At 47.0% G+C, this 17,344-nt stretch overlaps 1 protein-coding gene across 1 annotated transcript in view; it reads left to right on the top strand.

Annotated features, from left to right (window-relative positions):
* The first annotated feature begins 662 nt into the window (after window positions 1–662).
* Window positions 663–17,344, top strand: part of COL9A3 (collagen type IX alpha 3 chain) — a 34,886-nt gene continuing 18,204 nt past the window's right edge. The window contains exons 1-14 of the mRNA XM_065691543.1: window positions 663–798; window positions 1,986–2,063; window positions 6,168–6,203; window positions 6,786–6,857; window positions 6,947–7,000; window positions 10,135–10,170; window positions 10,765–10,788; window positions 11,284–11,337; window positions 12,029–12,082; window positions 12,777–12,818; window positions 14,391–14,447; window positions 15,709–15,762; window positions 16,222–16,275; window positions 16,769–16,822. Coding sequence (XP_065547615.1) covers window positions 733–798; window positions 1,986–2,063; window positions 6,168–6,203; window positions 6,786–6,857; window positions 6,947–7,000; window positions 10,135–10,170; window positions 10,765–10,788; window positions 11,284–11,337; window positions 12,029–12,082; window positions 12,777–12,818; window positions 14,391–14,447; window positions 15,709–15,762; window positions 16,222–16,275; window positions 16,769–16,822 — 735 coding nt within the window. The 5' untranslated portion in view covers window positions 663–732. The remainder of the gene's footprint in view (window positions 799–1,985; window positions 2,064–6,167; window positions 6,204–6,785; window positions 6,858–6,946; window positions 7,001–10,134; window positions 10,171–10,764; window positions 10,789–11,283; window positions 11,338–12,028; window positions 12,083–12,776; window positions 12,819–14,390; window positions 14,448–15,708; window positions 15,763–16,221; window positions 16,276–16,768; window positions 16,823–17,344) is intronic.

Here is a 17,344-nt window from a genome sequence, read left to right as displayed (position 1 = left end):
TCCTTCCTTGCAGATATTCCAAAGGCAATTCTTCCTTATATTTTTTTGTGGCTCTGAGAATGTTTCTCCTTTTTTCTTCCTCCTTGTATCCATTTGCAGTCATCTGTTCTCTGCTCAGAATTCATCACTTCCTCAAGCTGGCATCCTACAGATTTCCCTGCAAAAAAGAGCAAACCCCAATCAGATGTGAATACACCTCCAGAGCTAATAGACCCTCTCACAAAGCAGTAAGCGCATGTCTCTCTAGTGCATCCTGTGCTTGTTAGAAGCATATTAATTTCTCTAGGGAGGTTGGGTAGCCTCAGGCACTGAATAACTCACTTTGTGTTGCTTTAGCATCTGTCCAGCGCAGAGGTGGTGATGGGCTTTGAGAAATGGTCCATGTGAGACCTAAGGAGCATCTGCATCTCCTGCAGCATCCCTATGTCCATCCAATCTGTAGGCTCCCTCCCTGCTCTGGGCTGGGGCTGCTTTGCAGGGCATGAACGAGCTGCTCTTCCTGACTGCCTGCTGCTCCCACCTCCTTCCTAAACCTCCTCTTTCCCTCCTCCAAGCTCAGCCCCTCTTGCCTGTGCTCCTGAGCTCTGCCCCTGGGGCTGGAGCCGCAGGTTTATCTGGAGGAGAGGAGTCTCTGTGTGTAAGCTGAGACCTGGGAGGAGGGATCTGCTGGACCCTGGAGGAGAAAGGGTTTAGCTGCCCAGGAGGAAGGAAGGGAGGCAGAGCCTGGGCACCATGGCTGGATTCTCCGCTTTCGGGCTTCTCTTCCTCTGTCAGCTATTAGCCACAACAGCAGCTCAGGTAAGAAGCCTCGTTGGTGTGTTATACTCCAGAAAAAGGTCTATAAGGGTAAAAGATAACGTGATGTGTGTATGTTATACGTGCAGGGTGAAATGTGGCAGTTTGCAGGTTATTAGAGTCTGAAGTTCATTATAAATGTGTGTTGCTTGTGCTGTTACACAGTGCCTGGCAAGCACATCTGGGTTTGTGCCTGCATAGTTAAGGCTTTCAGATCGTATCCTCGTGTAGAAAGTGCTGCTTTATACTTTCTGTGTAAGTATTGTCTTCCCATTCAGGACTTCAGTTACAAGAGAGAAAGACTTGGGAAAGTGGAAACCTGTTGATGTAAGAGGAGCAGTTTTCTTTTACAGTGAATTATAGGTTGCCAGTGAGACTGATCTGATCTGGGTCCTCATCTGGAGCACAACTCTTTACTCCTTCTCTCAATTAACTTCCAGATTTTACACTTATAAAATAGCATATCTAACCCTTTGGTCACTGCAGGTTTATATTAAACTCCCCTGTGTGTTACTATTGCCTTGCGCAGTAACTCCTCAGTGAGGTTTTTCATTGTGTTAGTGAGGAATTTTTGCAGTCTGGCTTGGGAATTCAGAACTGCTTCTACAATGAAACCTTTGTTCCCTGAAGCTACAGCAAGTTGCTCTCTGGAGCCCTTTCCATATAGAAGTCAGTGATTGGAGCTTTCTTTCCTTCCCCCCACCTCAGACCTCCTCCAAAATCCCAGATTTTCAAATGGCATCATGCTCAGAGAGGAGAATTTCCCTTTTCCCTGTTTTCAGCGGTGTCTGCCCGGCTCTTCCATCACCCCATAAAGCTGGGACTATTACTTAATTTTTAGTGCCATTCACTTGCACCTATCTTCCATGGGCTTTGCATTTCCTCCTCTGCCCCAATTGAACCGTGCTTGCAGGCAGTGAGGATTTCCTATACAACCAAACCCATTTGTCACCCAGCAACCAGGTTTGATTCCCACCCCTTAAACAAGCTGGGAGCCCTAAGGATGCCCTCAGTCAAAGGGGTTTTCCAAAGAGCCTTGCATTAGTCCTGAGCTCCTCTGAGTCCCCCCTGTTTGTGGGGGAGCCCTGAGGGATGCAGGTTTAGGGTTCAGCTGTAGGATTTAGCCGTTGCTTTCTGATTTGGCCCATTTCTGATGCCAATGTAAACTCTTCTCCCTCTCTTCCCCCCAGTCCTTTCAGAGAGTGGGACCACAAGGCCCTCCTGGACCACGAGGACCCCCTGGACCATCTGGGAAGGATGGCATAGACGTGAGTGACGTATGGCAGAGGGAGGGAAGGGGTGGAGCAGAGGCAGAGCCAGCTGAGCAGAGAAGCTGCTCTTGTTCTCCAGAGCCCCAGCCTTTGGCTTATCCCACAGAGTCGAATGGGCCTGGAGAAGCAGCTCGCTCACAAGAGACAGCACAGCGGGTGGAGGCGCTGAGTGGCATCAGGTTCTTTGCAGGATCAAGCCCCTATCTCAAGAGCAATGTCAGGGCAAAGCTAATGTATTTGTGACCCTGCTTGTAAAGTGGGGTATTTCTTTATTGGTATCTAGGGAAGAAGGGGAATGTAGTACGTAAGGTTGAGTGCACGGGTGTGATGTCTGTTGGAGTCACTGCCTGTTCTGTAGCTCAGGGAGAGGTTTATGTGACACTTCAGAGCATCCACGTTTCTAAGAAGCTCCAAGAAACTCCAATTTGCAGTGCTGGACACGGCTCTTACTTACATTTGGTTTATTTCAGCATTGTCAGTACGGTTATCCCTGGTTTACATTGGCTTGCCTGAGGTCAGAATCTGGCTCATGTGTTGCTAGACGTGAGTTGCCTGTAGTGGCACCAAAGGCAGCTGAAATGGGCAACCTTTATTTCAGCAGCAGTTCCTTATTCATCCACCTCCTGCAGAGGTAGAAGGCTGCAAACCACAGCACTTGCTGGCAGAGAAAAGCTTGTCCTATTACATTTAACTGTTGTTTCCATAGAAATGAAGGATTTTTCTTCTGTGCATCTGTTGGATAAGGACTGAATTGGGTCCTGGAGCTGGCAGTGGATAAAAAGTGCATCTGATGGACCTTCAACAAGACCACATCAAATGCAGAAGGCCAGATTCCTGCTTTGATACTCGGTTTGAGTAGTGCTTGTGTCTCTAAGCTGCCTATGGAATAGGGCAGGGTTTTTAAAGCTCGTCTGAAGGAAGTTTATTGGAATTGGGCGTTTAAGCAGCCTTGAAAAAAATCTGTTCATTCCATACAGGTCATTTTCTTTTGGATAAGAAGGTAAAGAAAGATGTATGAGTTCCCTGGCATATGGGGAACAAGGAGCTTTTCTGTCTGCAGCAGGGAGCTTTCACAGTGGCTCTGTGAGCAGGGCTGAAGAGAGAACCTCATTGATTGCGGCTGGTCCCTGTGAAGTGTCCTTTTGGCTAGCAGGCTCTTCTACTGAAAATCTCACTCTGGTTTTGTGGCATGGGAAGTCCAGAGCTGGTCCTCGATGGTTTCTCTGCGCTGTTTTTCATGGTGTGATAAAAGGCTTAAGGGACACCCTGGAAGAGGGCAGAGGATGCACGTTCACGTTGGGAACAGTCTCTGGAATCAGCATGGCCAGTGGGCTCTGGGCAAGGCTGGCTGTGGTTCTATACAGAATGAAAAAGAAAGATTTAGGAGGGATCAGGCCCTTCAGATGTCAATTCATAACCGACTTCTGCGTATAGGCAATGGGAAAGAAACAGATCCTCGTGACTGTGTTGTTTGGTTCCTGCTTTCTACAGGATCTTTTACGCCTTAATTCTGGAACATCACCAGCATCACTCCTGATTGCTTTTGGAAACAGGATCCTGGAGAGATGTTAGCCACGTGAACCTGCTCCCTTTTATCCTCTGCCAAAAGCTTTGGAAGCTCCCTATGGGACATGACCAAATAGCAACATCTAATTAACGTGGAGATCTTTAGACCTCATACATCGAATGGCTGAGTAAAGTACTTAAGGTGCAGGGTCTTTGCAATCCCAGCTTGAGCTTGGAGTGTTGGTTGTGCAGGAACAGTGTCTCATTTGAACAGCCCTCATCTACACCCCTCCTATGGATGCAGGTGCTCAGGCGCCCTGTTCATGTGAGCATCATATGTTCATCCCAGCTGGTCAGGGACAGGCTCTGGGACGGTTCCTGCTACTCAACAGGATACTGAGGCCTTTAAGGAACTGTGTAGAAGAGATGCAGGGCTGTGGCTGGTGTTGAGCATAGTCATACATTTGCAATACCCTCCAAAATGATGGCATAGAAAATCCAGCACTGCTCTGCATTGTCATAGTGCTGCATGGAGAGGATCACGTGGAGCCCGAGTGGGAGCATCGATTCCACCAGGGCAAAGAATGAAACCCATTATTACTTCGATGATGAGACTTTTTCTGAAGCACAATCTGAACTTTTATGGGCTGTATCTATGCAAGTTCCCTGAACTCTGTAAGCCACCAGCTGGATCATCTCCACAGATGGCTTTGGATGAATGCTGTGTGGGAAGAGCTGCTGAATGGTCTCCGAGTTGGATGAGCATTGCTGAGGTGTTCAACAGTCCCTTACCATTGGCTGCAAGCAGTGAGCAGTGCATAACACACAACTGAATTAGGCTATCTCTACACAAACCCTGGATGAACCCCATAAGCACAATTTCTAGAAGCTCCTGCTTTTATCCTTGCCTTTCTGCAGACACAAAAGTGGAGTTTGCAACGTGAAGTAGCTCTGAAATACTTTATAATTACAGCCTTTAACACGCTTCACGTTTCATCCTCGCTAACAAGCAGCATCTCTCCCTCCCAAGAATAGAAGCAGCGTGTTGTGAGCGAAAGAATTGGCTACGAGTCCTTGTGAATTATTTCTGGGGATGTAATTCCCCAAATTGCTAATGAGCAATTGTCGCTTTGCAAAAATCAAGTTGTGTTTTTAATCCCCCCCTCTCCGTCTCCTGCTTTGACTTGCTAAGAGAGAGTAGCCCTCCTTCCCTCTCGCCTAGCACCAGGAGAGCATTTCCTCTTGCTGACAGCCTTTGCCTCTAATTCCCAGTGATCTGGCTTTAGGGATATGAACACTGATTAGGCTTCTGATTCAGCTGACTGAAGTTCTGGTGCTCCTGCAGAGTCCCGCGGGGGTCCACGATGGCTGGGTCAAGGTTTAAGATGGTCCCAAAGAGCCTTTGCTGATGCTGTGACCCTGCTGCTTAGGTTGCCATCACATAGGCAAGAAAACATGCAAGGGGCTGGCAATCTCAGGTGATGGAGGAGGGAGTAAACCACCTCTGCTGCCATTTCTAGCTGCCTTTTCAAACCCTTCCTTGCAAAAGAACTGCTCCTTTCATTTCCTTGGCAGGGGACCTTCTCCGCCTATGATAATGATAACTATTTATGGAAAAATCTGTGGGCAAAGGAGTTGCTTCGGCAAGACACAGCATAAAGAGCCCTCTGTTCAATGACCCTCTGGTCTGTGTTGATCAGTCCCCAGTGCAGCACATAAATCCTCGCCTGAGCAAATCAAAGCAGCCAGCCTTGAGAGATTTGCCCACAGACTTCACAGTTGCTGACACAGTAAATATAGGAACACACTATAAATGCCACAACTTTGCTGACTGCTTTCTGACTCCTAATTATCAGCCCCAAGGTGGGGAGGGTGTTATTTCTGTTAATAAACCCTTTTTGCATGTAGATTTTCTTCTTCCAGGGTATCCACATGCCTCTTCCCCTCTTCTCACCCACCACACCTGAGCCTCTTGCAATATTTAGTGCACTTCCCCTGAAGCCAAGAGGGGAAGGAACCATCCAGACACTGGGAACTGGGACTGCAGGATGGGAAACCAAGCTTCTTCACTTTCTGATAGTCGCGAACTCCTGGTAGTGCCAGTTTCATGCTGTGTCTGGGATACCTGAAGCTTATCATTGTATCCCCCTGTTTCATCAGGAAGATGTTTGAAAGCCTTGCTAGGTACCCAGCTTCCTCTCTGCCCCGCTTGCAGACAATCCCAAGTGCAAATACCTGGGACAAGTTGGAGGTGCTGGGCACCATTTGGAAGCACTGGTTCTTTCTGGGAGGCTGAGGATGTGTCTTTCACCAGATCTACTACCGTGGATATGGAAAAGGCTGTGTTCATAGAATCATAGTATGGTTTGGGTTGGAAGGGGCCTTCAATATCATCTAGTTTCAACCGCTGAAGTTCATCCTGCTTTAGTGGGTGGCAGGATCTAGAGCATCAGCTTCGTAAGACCGAGCATGGTGAATCTTGCAGTGGGCTTGAGGGGGGACTCGGGTGCTGTGACAGTTGGAAACACCATTGTGGCAAAAAGTCCACAAAAGCAGGTTCAGCACTAACCCTGATGTCTTTCCTCTTTCATTTAGGGAGAGCCGGGCCCTCCTGGCTTGCCAGGCCCACCAGTAAGTATTCTGTGGCTGACACTGATTTGCTTGTCCTTTGGAAAGGGACACAGTGCAAGCGCTAAGACTGGCTCATCTTCCTCTTGATCTGCTGTAGAATTTCCTGAAGGGATACACAGGAGTGGAGATGCTCAGCACTGGTCCTGGGTTCAAACACATCCTCCTGCTTCTTTGCTAGCAGAGGATGTCCATGAAATAAAGCTCATCTGTCACCAGCGCAACAAAACTGGCACCGAGCCGCATACGTGTGGTTGGTTTTGGCATTGGTCTGAGTCTGCTTCAGTCTGCCAAGGGCTGCTGCTTGTACCGTGTGGCACAGCTCTTTGCTTTGAGCCACTTGCCCCATCCCTTTACTAGCAACAGCTTCCGAGTATGTGGAACTGAGCCAAAGCACCAAATCCAAATTAAGGGTTTGGAATCATGGCAAGTTTCATCTCTGTGAAGGAATTCTTCCGTGTTGCACGGCTTGGGATGAACATCAACAAATGAACTTCCATGTTGTAGCCTGTATCAACACACACCACATTCCTCTTGTTACTGCGTTAAAAACAATCTTCATAATCACATCTGCATCTGATTTAGGGGCCAAAAGGTGCACCAGGGAAGCCTGGAGCAGCTGGTGAAGCCGGATTGCCTGGACTTCCTGGGGTGGATGTGAGTATTTTGTCATCTTCCCTTAAATATCTCCTATGAGCATGGGTGTTTCCCAAAGTGCCTCATCAACTTCCTTTATGCTATTTCAGGGTTTAACAGGAAATGATGGCCCACCTGGCCCAAATGGGCCTCCAGGAGACCGTGTGAGTACCACATTAGAGCCTAAGTCCCTTTAAATGAACGTTATCACTGATTGCATTGATGATTTCTCATCCCTTTGTAAATTGGTGACATTCAAGTGTTGATTACAAGGCTTTATTTATCCATAAATCCTTGCAGAATACTTGGGCCCTTGAAATGAAGCCCCAGATGGCTTTTCATTAAACGGGGCATGAAATTCATCTTTCTTTAATGTGGCTTTGAACGGGCCTGGGCAGCCTCAGTGGTGGGAGTGCCAGTGCAGAACAGCTCTGGTGGTATTTTGAGCATCTAAAAAGTTCCTTGAAGCAGTCATTAGGTTTAATGATGAAGTTTATCAAAGTGAAGCTGTTTTCGCCTTTAGTTGCAGCCTGAGTGCGTGGGTCTGTTATGTTTGTAATTACTGCAACTGTGTATTAACTGTTTAAACTTTTGCCTTTCGCTAATTCTGGGGCCGTCCATATGGTTGACATTATTAGTTGCTTTGGCATAAACTTCCCCAGCCAGCATAGTAAGACATAAGAGGTTTTTTTCTTGCTTCCTGCATATTGCAGCTCTGCTAAGGGGCACCACAGGGATAGAGAAATGACTGCCTGAGATGTTACAGATGTCCTTCAGATCATCATGGGGCTGTAAAGGCCTCCTTGTGACATTAAGAACTAAACATTAGTGAGCCATTCAGCACAGATTCTTATCCCGCATAGCTAGTTTCCTGCCTCCTGATGTGGGAAGATAAGGCTTGTATCCACAGCTGGCTCAGTGGTCTCTTGAGCTCCAGGCTGCAGTGATGGGATGAACACACATCACAGCACGCAGAGGTTAAAAACTGGTCTTTCTAACATGTTCAATATATCTCAAATTATCCATTTGTTGCTCCAAGGAGTTACCCAAAGCTCAAAACCCTGTGAGTTGTCTCATTTAGTTAAAGGAATGAGTGATAAAGCCATGTATCTTTGTTATGTTCTTCTACCTCTCCCATGTGCAAGGCAAAGCTTGCTTGGCCATGGGGAAAGCTCAGTGGCGGGACTCAGCATCTTGGTCACAGCTCCAAGCCTCCATCCATCAGCACTGCACTAAAGCCCATCTCCTTTACTTTTCCTTGTGCCCATCTTTCTCCCTAAAGATCCAGGGCTGCAGAATCCTGATGACTCTGACAGTCTGTGGCAGGAATCCAGCACTTCCTGGGAGCTGATCCCTGATTTCTAAAGCAGAAAAGCTCAGGACCACACGCAGAAGACTGTGAGCAGTTTTGTGCCTCTGCTTTGTGTTCAGCAGTAGCGTTTGTCCATGCCCACTTTAGCACACAGGCTCCTAGTTTGCAGGGTAATTGAGCAGATAATTCCTGGGCACAAGAACTTCCTCTTCAGCAGTTCAGTAGCAGCACACAAGCACGGTTACCTTTACATGCTCTGATTTGACATGCTTTCCTGTGTCTCCTAACTCAATTCGCCAGCATGGGGCAAACCTGGGACCTGTTGTCGTTTATGGGAGCTTTTCAAGGTCAGTGATCCGTCTGGAAAATTGGTTTAATTGGTCTAATAAAAGCCTGGAGACAAGGAAAAACCTCTAAAAGCTTTAGCACTCGGAAGGGACGCCATTGCCATCCCAACTTTCTTTCTTCTCCCCAACTTTCAGAACATATTTCTGTCTCCCAGGGATCACTGAAATAAGCTGGTGTCTACCTACTGTTGTGGGAATGAATTCATGCTTAACACTATGACTTCCTTCTAAATAAGCATATTTATTTGGAGCGTCTGACAGCAAAGGTGTTCAGCATATGGAAGTGGGCTCATGGAAGACAGGTTTTAGCTATGTTATTGCTGAACATTTCCTCTATATGCTATGCTTCATCGGTCCAACAGTGATTCACGTGTGACCAGGGACAGAGTACTGGAAGGCAGCATAAAAAAATGGGGTTTATCTTATATATGTCGTCCTGCTACCATCATCCATTGGCTTTTCTCATGGTTCTGCCTCCAGAGTGATTAGATCGAGCCTACTTGTTTTTCCAATTGGAAATATCCTTTATGTTTAGCCAGGAGCAAGTTGAGTTCTGACCTCAGTGCTACTGAGTGTCCTTCATTACAATGTGTTCCAAGACCCGTTTGAAGTTTGGTGCTTTACACTATGAACAATGAAGAAAACATCATTATTCACATCTCTTTATGACTGTCAGATTAATCAAGTATTTCCTGTGCTCCACAGTTGTGTGCTCATAGAGTACATTACTTTAAAGTGAGAAATTAAGGTGAGATTGTTTTCTAATCAAAAAAGAAAGAACATTGTTACCAGGAGAATGGGTTGAGTCAGACAATGTTATTAAGATCAAGGTGTAAATCAGAGTCTCTCCTTTGAACTTAATGGAATCACATCAGCTTGCTCAGGGACTTGATGATCTTTTACCACGCCAGAAACATTCACTGCTGCACCTTAGGCACACAAAGAGAGCAAGCTTAGGGAGAGTAAAGTGCCAGCACTTGGCACTTTGGGTACTCTGCCGACCCTTTGGCATGTTGGCCAAAGCAGAAAGGGGCCGTGCAGCTGGTTTCTGTGTGGGCAGGATTAGGGTGTAAGTCAGTAGGGGTCCGGAATTCAGTGCTTGCTTTGCAAGAGGAAATCCCAGCTTGTCCCTTACAACCATCAGTAGTTGTAAGGAGTTGAGCCTAAAGATGAAAGGGAGTGGAAGCGAAGCAGAGTAACCTGCAGCAAGAGGAATGAAGGAGCTGACATTTGCAGCTGAGTTGATTTTATTGGATCACAGCTTTCTCCTCACAAGACTGCTCTTAATGAGGCCTTGGGTCCTCTGTATCTTTCTCCTTCAGCATAACAAGGGGAAATGTTTCTAATCCAATTTGGTACGCAGAACATGAGGAAAGGGCCAGCGTCTTCCCTGGGATCACAACAAGCAGTACTGTTTGGGGATGTTTTCCAGCTCCATCAGGAACGACAGGGTCATTATCCATAAATTTCTGTCCTGTTTGTGAATTCAGCTGAGCATCTCCAGTTGTGAGCTCTTTCTGTAAGACACTGCTGGACTTCCCAAGCAAGATTGGTGTCAAGGGGGGCAGGCTTTGATGTCCACCCATACTGAGGTCTCTGGTTTATCCCTGCTAGTTTTCACTCTGTTTTATTCCTGTAGGGTGCATTGGGACCTTCTGGGCCACCTGGACCTGCTGTAAGTAACTCCTACAACTGCCTATGTAAAATGGTGTGTAATATTGTGCCAAACCCATCACCAGGAGCAGATAAGAAGCTTTGTATCCCAAACAAAGGGATCAAAGCCTGAATGAGTGCAAACATTGTCTGAAGTGTTTAAATACGAATGTAGGACCTGTTCTGGTAACACAGGACCTGGGTTTAGTCTCTGAGATGTTAGAAAGCGAGCGAGCCTTGGAATAAAGCCTAGCATATCAAATGCTATCAAAATTATTAGACATTAAATAATATCTATTAAAAATGAGAAGAAAGAAAGGAAAAGTAGATGAACTATAACGTTTTCATAACTCTGTCCCACTATCGCATCATCGTACGTGGCTTTATTTTGAGATGTCTCATAGGTAACCATGGTGTAAAGGGAATATAAATTACTAAAGGCAACAAAAGGCTTCATCAAGACTCCAGCTTTGCTCTGATTGCTAATTACAATAATTGGGGACGGGGGAGTGCTAAGGAAACTTAGAAGAATAAAGCAGCATTTTCTGATGTTTGCTTTTCTTCCTGTATGTTCGGTTTTGAAGTGATCTTTGACTGGTTTAAATGTTGTTTCCAGGGCAAAGGACTACCAGGACCTCCAGTAAGTAATGAGGATAAAGAGTTTTAAATTATTATACTATCTTTATGGGGTACCCTGGGTGTTATAAACCCAGCCCAGGCCCTGTGTCCCTCTGCTGTGCCAGGCAGAGGGATGTGGAGTTGGCAGCCTGATGGGGTTTTTGTGCTTATCCTAACCCCAAGGAGGCTGACGCTGATGTGAATTCAAGACACAGCGGCTTTGTAATCCCTGGAAGCACCCAATTTGGGGGCAGCTTTTTGTGGGTTCCTGGGGCATCTCAGACCTGCCCTGTGTCAGAGGGGATGCAGATGCTGGCAGCATCCAGTGATGATAACAGTATGCTCTGTGGGAATGTGGAGCAAAGATGGGCATTGGTAAACTGATTGTCTGGGTGCAGGATTGAGCTCCTCAGGGGGGATTAGACAGGGAGTACAGCCAGGATGTTTGGTTGCTCCTGGGCTTTGGCAGCTGTGCGAGGTGTCCATGGGTGTAAAAACTGTTCTCTCCGTTCTACAGGGACCTCCAGGACCCAGTGGGCTCCCAGGTGGAAATGGATTTCGGGGTCCTCCTGTGAGTTTCTCCTGTGCCACAGCCATAGCATCATAGAAGAGATAGGGTTAGAAAGGACCTTAAGATCATCAGGTTCCAACACCCCATTTCTGGCCTTTTATCCCATCGTGGATGTGTGATACACGAGAAGCTATAAGCTCTACAAATGCCCACAGGCAACGCTATTCCTTGTATCAGGTTGTGTAAGGTCACTCCCATCAACCAGTGCAATGCCAGAGATGTGCAACTGCTTGCAGCCACATCTTCCTTTGCCAACTATGAATAGAGACAAAAGAGCAGCCATTGTCACTACAACAGAGATTAATTACTAGCTGGCCTGTACTTTCAGCATCCCCAAAAGGAGCTACTGCACAGAATGGGTCTGATCTAGGGGAGCCTGTTACACACAACCATAGCATCATTTTTGGGTGCCCACAGCTCCACTGGAGAGGTACAGAGCCAGCAGAAATAGGAATGTAGGCACAGGGTTATGTTCTTCTGTCCTAATCGCTATACTTCCATATGCATCTGCTGTTCCCTTTCCAGTCATAGAACCCTCTGCAGAAAGAAAGGTACAGTTTAGTCCCATTAGGGAGACCTTGTCCCACATTCACAAGTCTGCAGTGGTATTTGGTAGCTGCCCTTCCTCTCCCTTTGTGTTTCCATTGAAATGGTTAAGAAGGGGAATTCTGACAATTTCCACTCTTTTTAGGGACCTTTTGGTCTGCCGGGATTCCCAGGGCCCCCCGGACCCCCCGGACCTCCCGTAAGTAAATAAATGTGGGAAAAATCCCAGGAAGCATCCAGTGTTTTCCTCTTGCTGCCAGAACAGGCACTTTTTATTTGCTGTGATTGCCATGAGCGCTCCCCTTCCTAACTAAGCTTCAGCAGGCCATGGACACTGTACCCCAAGGAGAGCAGTGACTCTTCACTGGCCAGACTTTGGTGTGTGGACGATCTCCTGGTTATTATTTGGGTGGCGGAACCCAATGACATCCGGGCTTTGTGGCATGAAGGGATTGCAGGGTGGGCTTCCTGTTCTCTCCAGTAAGGTTCATGTGGTCGTTTGGATCATGATGTGTTCTTGTAGGACCTGAAAGTGGGGCTTGAAACCAGGAACTCTCTGGTTTGGGTTTGCTGTGGTGTCTCTGGAGGGTTAAACAGTGGGGTCGGGATGTCTTTCCCAAGGAGTTTTCCCCAGGTCAGGAGGAGGCTGTGCACAGATGCTCTTCTCGAGTTGCTGCCTTCATCACATAAGGCTCAAAGCTCTTCCTGAAGCTCAGCTGTGCATCTCCAGAGGGTGATTACACCCCTGACATGTCTGCTTGGAGGATTGCTCCAGGTTCAGGGCCTGCATTTTAAGCTGTGGGGCTGGGTCTGTAAAGTGCATTTCCTGCAGATTGGATTTCCTCCTGCTGTTTGTCTTGATGTGCTTAAAAGACCACATTGCTTGACTGCAGGGTCTTCCAGGCGCGATTCCAGATGGCGGTGGGGACCTTCAGGTAGGTTTTCTTTATGGAAAGATGCTTTTGGCTTAATCATAGAATCGTAGAACAGTTTGGGTTGGAAAAGGACCTTAAGATCATCCAGTTCCAGCCCCCCTGCCATGGGCAGGGACACCTCACACTAAACCATCTCACCCAAGGCTCTGTCCAACCTGGCCTTGAACACTGCCAGGGATGGAGCACTCACAACCTCCCTGGGCAACCCATTCCAGTGCCTCAGCACCCTAACAGGAAAGAACTTCTTCCTTATATCCAATCTAAATCCTTGCTGTGACTTTTCGTAAGCATACGTGGGTGACCATTTCACATGCACCATCCAGACCTGAACTGCTTCACTGCAGAATGCATAATCCTCGTGTGTGCGTTTACAAGGCTGAAATGTCCTTTTGAGGAGGTAGATGCCCTGGGTTTGATTTTTCCCTTATCTTTGCTTTCGAGTTTGTTTTCCAACACGCAGGCTTTGCGCACATCCCTCGCTTGGAAAACAACCTTAGCATTTGGTAAATGACAACAGCTTTTCATGCCTCTGCCTCTAATCCTGCTTTACAAGAGAAAAGGTTGTGCGTGTAGCACTGTTTATTTCCATGGATGGTGGCACCGGGTTCCTCTGGGCATACGCTCTGTTTAGACATCCTTCCTTATAACAGAGTCCTGATTCCTGTCTGTCGGGGGAATGAGAGGCCTGTAAAGTCCATGCACGATGGAAGTGACGTTTCCACATTTCACAGCCGCTGTTATGACAGGAGCTTTGGGTTTCTAATTGGTGTGCCCCAAAAAAGCTCAGTTTAGGCTGCCTTGTGGCAAGTTACGTGGAAGGTAATAGAAAATGATGCTGTTTTTACAGGTTTAATTTAAGTTACTCTGTGGAATATACTAGAAAATGAAATTTCTGCTGCAGAGGTGTTGCCTGAGATTTATTAAAAGAAAGAAAAATAAATGAAAGGAAAGCTGCAGGAAAAAATCTCAGTCCCTTTTGATAACGTTTTTAGAGTATGGCTTTCGAGCCCCATTAAATTCCCATGCGTGTTCTGATTTGTTCCCAACCTAGAAAGTCAAACTTGAGTTCCCAACCACCCTTAGACATCTGCAGGGACCAGCTTATAGGTATTGGGGTCATTTTTTTGTAGGTCCCCTTCCAATATGCTCTAATGCTTGCTCTTGTTTCAGTGAGGTGAGCAGTGCAAAGGAAATCCATAGGGCTGAATTAATCCCCAGGATAAAGCATGTTGCTAACGATGTACAAGATACCGATTCAGCTTCACTGGGGAACTGTGATTCTTCAGCGTTTTGGCCTGTTAACAACTGCCAGCCTTCAGAATTTCTCACAGTCCATGCTCACAGTGAAGCAAACCATTCATAAATCACTATTTTATGGGTTACTGGGGGGCTGAGGACCTGTTTAGGACCTTTTGCCGCAGGGAAATGCCTATGATCAATGCATGATGCTATGAATCCCTAAGATTTTACAGCCAAAACCCACAAGACTTCTCCACCTCTCCCTTGCAATGAAACCAGCTTCCCTGGCTCTGCTGTTTGTGTTTGATAAACCAGTGTTTCTCTTCCTTGCAGTGCCCAGCTCTGTGCCCACCGGGTCCTCCAGGTCCCCCAGGAATGCCAGGGTTCAAGGTAAGGAAAACACCACCTGCAGATACAAGAACAAACGCCACTGTGAGCCCCTGGCATTGAACTGCTTTATGCACAATGTATAGCTCCACACCTGCAAACCAGCTGTGCATTTATGCTGTTGAAACAGAAAATCCCTAAAGCAGCCAAATAGGAGGCAAGAGGAGGATGAAGGATGCGATCCTGCCCTCTTTGCATGCTGTTCCCAGCCTTGTAGCTGAAATCAATCCTATGAAGTGTAAGTGCTCTCCCTTCACCTTCAGCAAGAGGCTTTACATCCTTCGAGTACTTGCACTTGCAGGCACGTTGTTTTGTGGCTCCATCCCTTGCAGCCTTTGTTAGATGGAGGATTTAACTACGGCTACTTATTCCTACAAATGGAATTCAACCCTTTGCACAGGGCGAGCAAAACCAGGCAAGACCTAACTTACATGATTAAATACAATTTAACTGTCATTTTATAGCACCAGATTATGTTGTTTCATTCTGGTACATAAACCCTAAGTTGCAGCCGTCAGGAAACCTCACTCAGCAGTTAAACATCTCCCTCTCCATCCCCGCTATGATTCACATGAATTGTGTGCAGGTCTGTTTGGTCTCTGAGCTGAGTCATAAATGTTGTCCAAAATACACAGTGTTTAGGGTAGGGCTATTCACAATTCATAGCTTAGGAAATGGGAAGAACCTGTGTGGGCTTCCGATTGTGATGCAAATGATGCCCAGGACCTTTTGCATGGTGAGGAGTAACATCTGCCATGGTTGAAATTGGTCTGAGTCTCTCCCACAGTTGTAGGAAGGGAGCCAAGAATCAGAGTATGAGTTTGTGGCAGAGGTTTCAGTCGGATATGGATTTCTTTGCAAGCTTGATGCTGCAGACATTAAAGGCGATTTAAACGAAAAGGGAGGTTAAAGATGCAGAATGGAGTTTTCAGGAGCGTTTTGACCCCATTTTCAGAAGTGATGGAAGCCAAGTTCTGGTCCCTGACCCATCATTGAAATCCAGAGACCTGTATCCACAAATTACTCTCGAAAACCAAATCTGGGCATTTCCTGAAACTGGACCAATTCTGAGGCAGTGATACCAAGCACAGGGATGGTGCGCGGCCAGCTAGCCCCAGAACTGACCTCCATTCACATGGTTAACAGCACAGGTATAGGTTCTTTTCCCAGTAGGATGTTCATGTGGGTTTAGGTCTCGCAGCTACCTTTATGTTTTGAAACAATCCTGTACTGGAATGTGAATAACCAGAGCTCTCATTTCTAGGGACACACTGGTCACAAAGGAGAACCTGGTGAAATAGGAAAAGAAGGAGAGAAGGTAAACTTCAACTGAAAGGGTACAGGGGAGGGGTTTTCTCTTTAAAAGCATCGTAAGTGATTCCTTCAAGAAGACAGGGAGAAATGAGGCAATTGGCTGAGCAACAAGGAGTTACTGTGAGTGAAGCACACTGGCTTCCGTTGCTCTGCATGGGTGACCAAGTGCTAGTACTTCAAGGAAACCTGTCTTCCCAGTAATCACAATGCTCAGCTCAGTTTGAGGAGTTAACACCTATTGTTTCACAAGGAGGGCTGTCAGCTCAGGAAAAAGCCCTGCATTAATCACTCAGCTAAATTCCTGACTGGTCCAGTGCTCTTTGCCTGTAATAGAGATGCAGATTCCGAAGCACAAATGCGGGTGGGAGGGAGCTCAAGGAGAAAGGAGATGGGGAGCTCCCTGGCTTCGTGCTGTCAGGTTCACGCTGGCTCACCCCTTGTCTGATTGATCTTTCTCCCCTAGGGCAGTCCTGGCCCTCCGGGTCCTCCTGGCATCCCTGGCAGCGTTGGCCTGCAGGTAACAACTGCTCTTCAGACCAATTCCATTGGCCTTCGTACTGTGAAACTCAACGATGGCGTCAATCACCTTGTATTACGCAAACAGCTCTTGCTCCATAGAACAGATGCTGGCGATAAAACAAATCGTGCTGCTTTCACCAAGCTTTAATTCAGGGTCTTGCTTTTGGCTCCCTGCCTTGGTGAGACATCCAAGTGATGACTGATCCAGTAGAGCGCTGGGCACCTTTTGGGTGGATCTGAAAGCTGAGTTCTGTGCTGGCTTGACAGGCCAGGAGGCCTATATCAGAATACATCTCTGCATTGGGGTGTCAACTCCACTGCTAAGAGTTGTCACCATAGAGGAAAATGTCTGTGCATCAGAAGGCTGAGCTTTCTGCTTCTTCTTGCTATCCCTTAATGCTTTCTGTCTTGATGAGTTGTTGCCTCGATGCTGTTTTGCTGGTTCATGTTTAACAGTGATGGGGATTTAACTGATTTGTTTCCTTAATTAGGGCCCAAGAGGACTAAGAGGCCTCCCTGGTCCAATGGGTCCGGCTGGCGACAGAGTAAGCAAAAACACCTGATTTGATTTTATTCCCTCCTTCTGCCAGCAGTTTGTCTCATGTGAGGGCCAGGTTCTGTTTGTCTTTACCACTGGGGAGCTTGTAAAGTGCCGGCTCTTTCCTGCACACCCCAGCACAACCTCCGTCCAAAGGCAGGAGGAGCCTTCATACCTGAGGAGTTGACAGGATCAGACCCAGGCTGATTTAAGCATCCTGACCAGAAGGACAAAGCGCTGTCCCTGCGAGACTGACAGTGCTGAAGAACCTTGTAGAAACCTGAGGAGCGTTCTGTGAACGTTTCGCTTTCTGTTCTGTCTCTTGAAGAGAAAAGCAAAGAATCGCTGATGGACAAAGGTTTTCAGACAAGAAAAGGCTCCTCAGTGAGAACAGGGTTACCCTTTAGCTCATTGTGGCTTTGGGCTTTTGCCAGGGTCCCTTGACCATCAGTCTAGAATGGCTTTGAATTGGATGAAGTCATGTATTTATTTAGGAGCAAGTGTGTTATCGGGATAACAAGGCCATGAA

The sequence above is a fragment of the Lathamus discolor genome, chromosome 11 (genome assembly GCF_037157495.1).
Source record: "Lathamus discolor isolate bLatDis1 chromosome 11, bLatDis1.hap1, whole genome shotgun sequence".
NCBI classification, from domain to species: domain Eukaryota; kingdom Metazoa; phylum Chordata; class Aves; order Psittaciformes; family Psittacidae; genus Lathamus; species Lathamus discolor.
The sequence above is the reverse complement of the archived record's forward strand: the minus strand, read 5'-3'. Positions and strand labels throughout refer to the sequence as shown.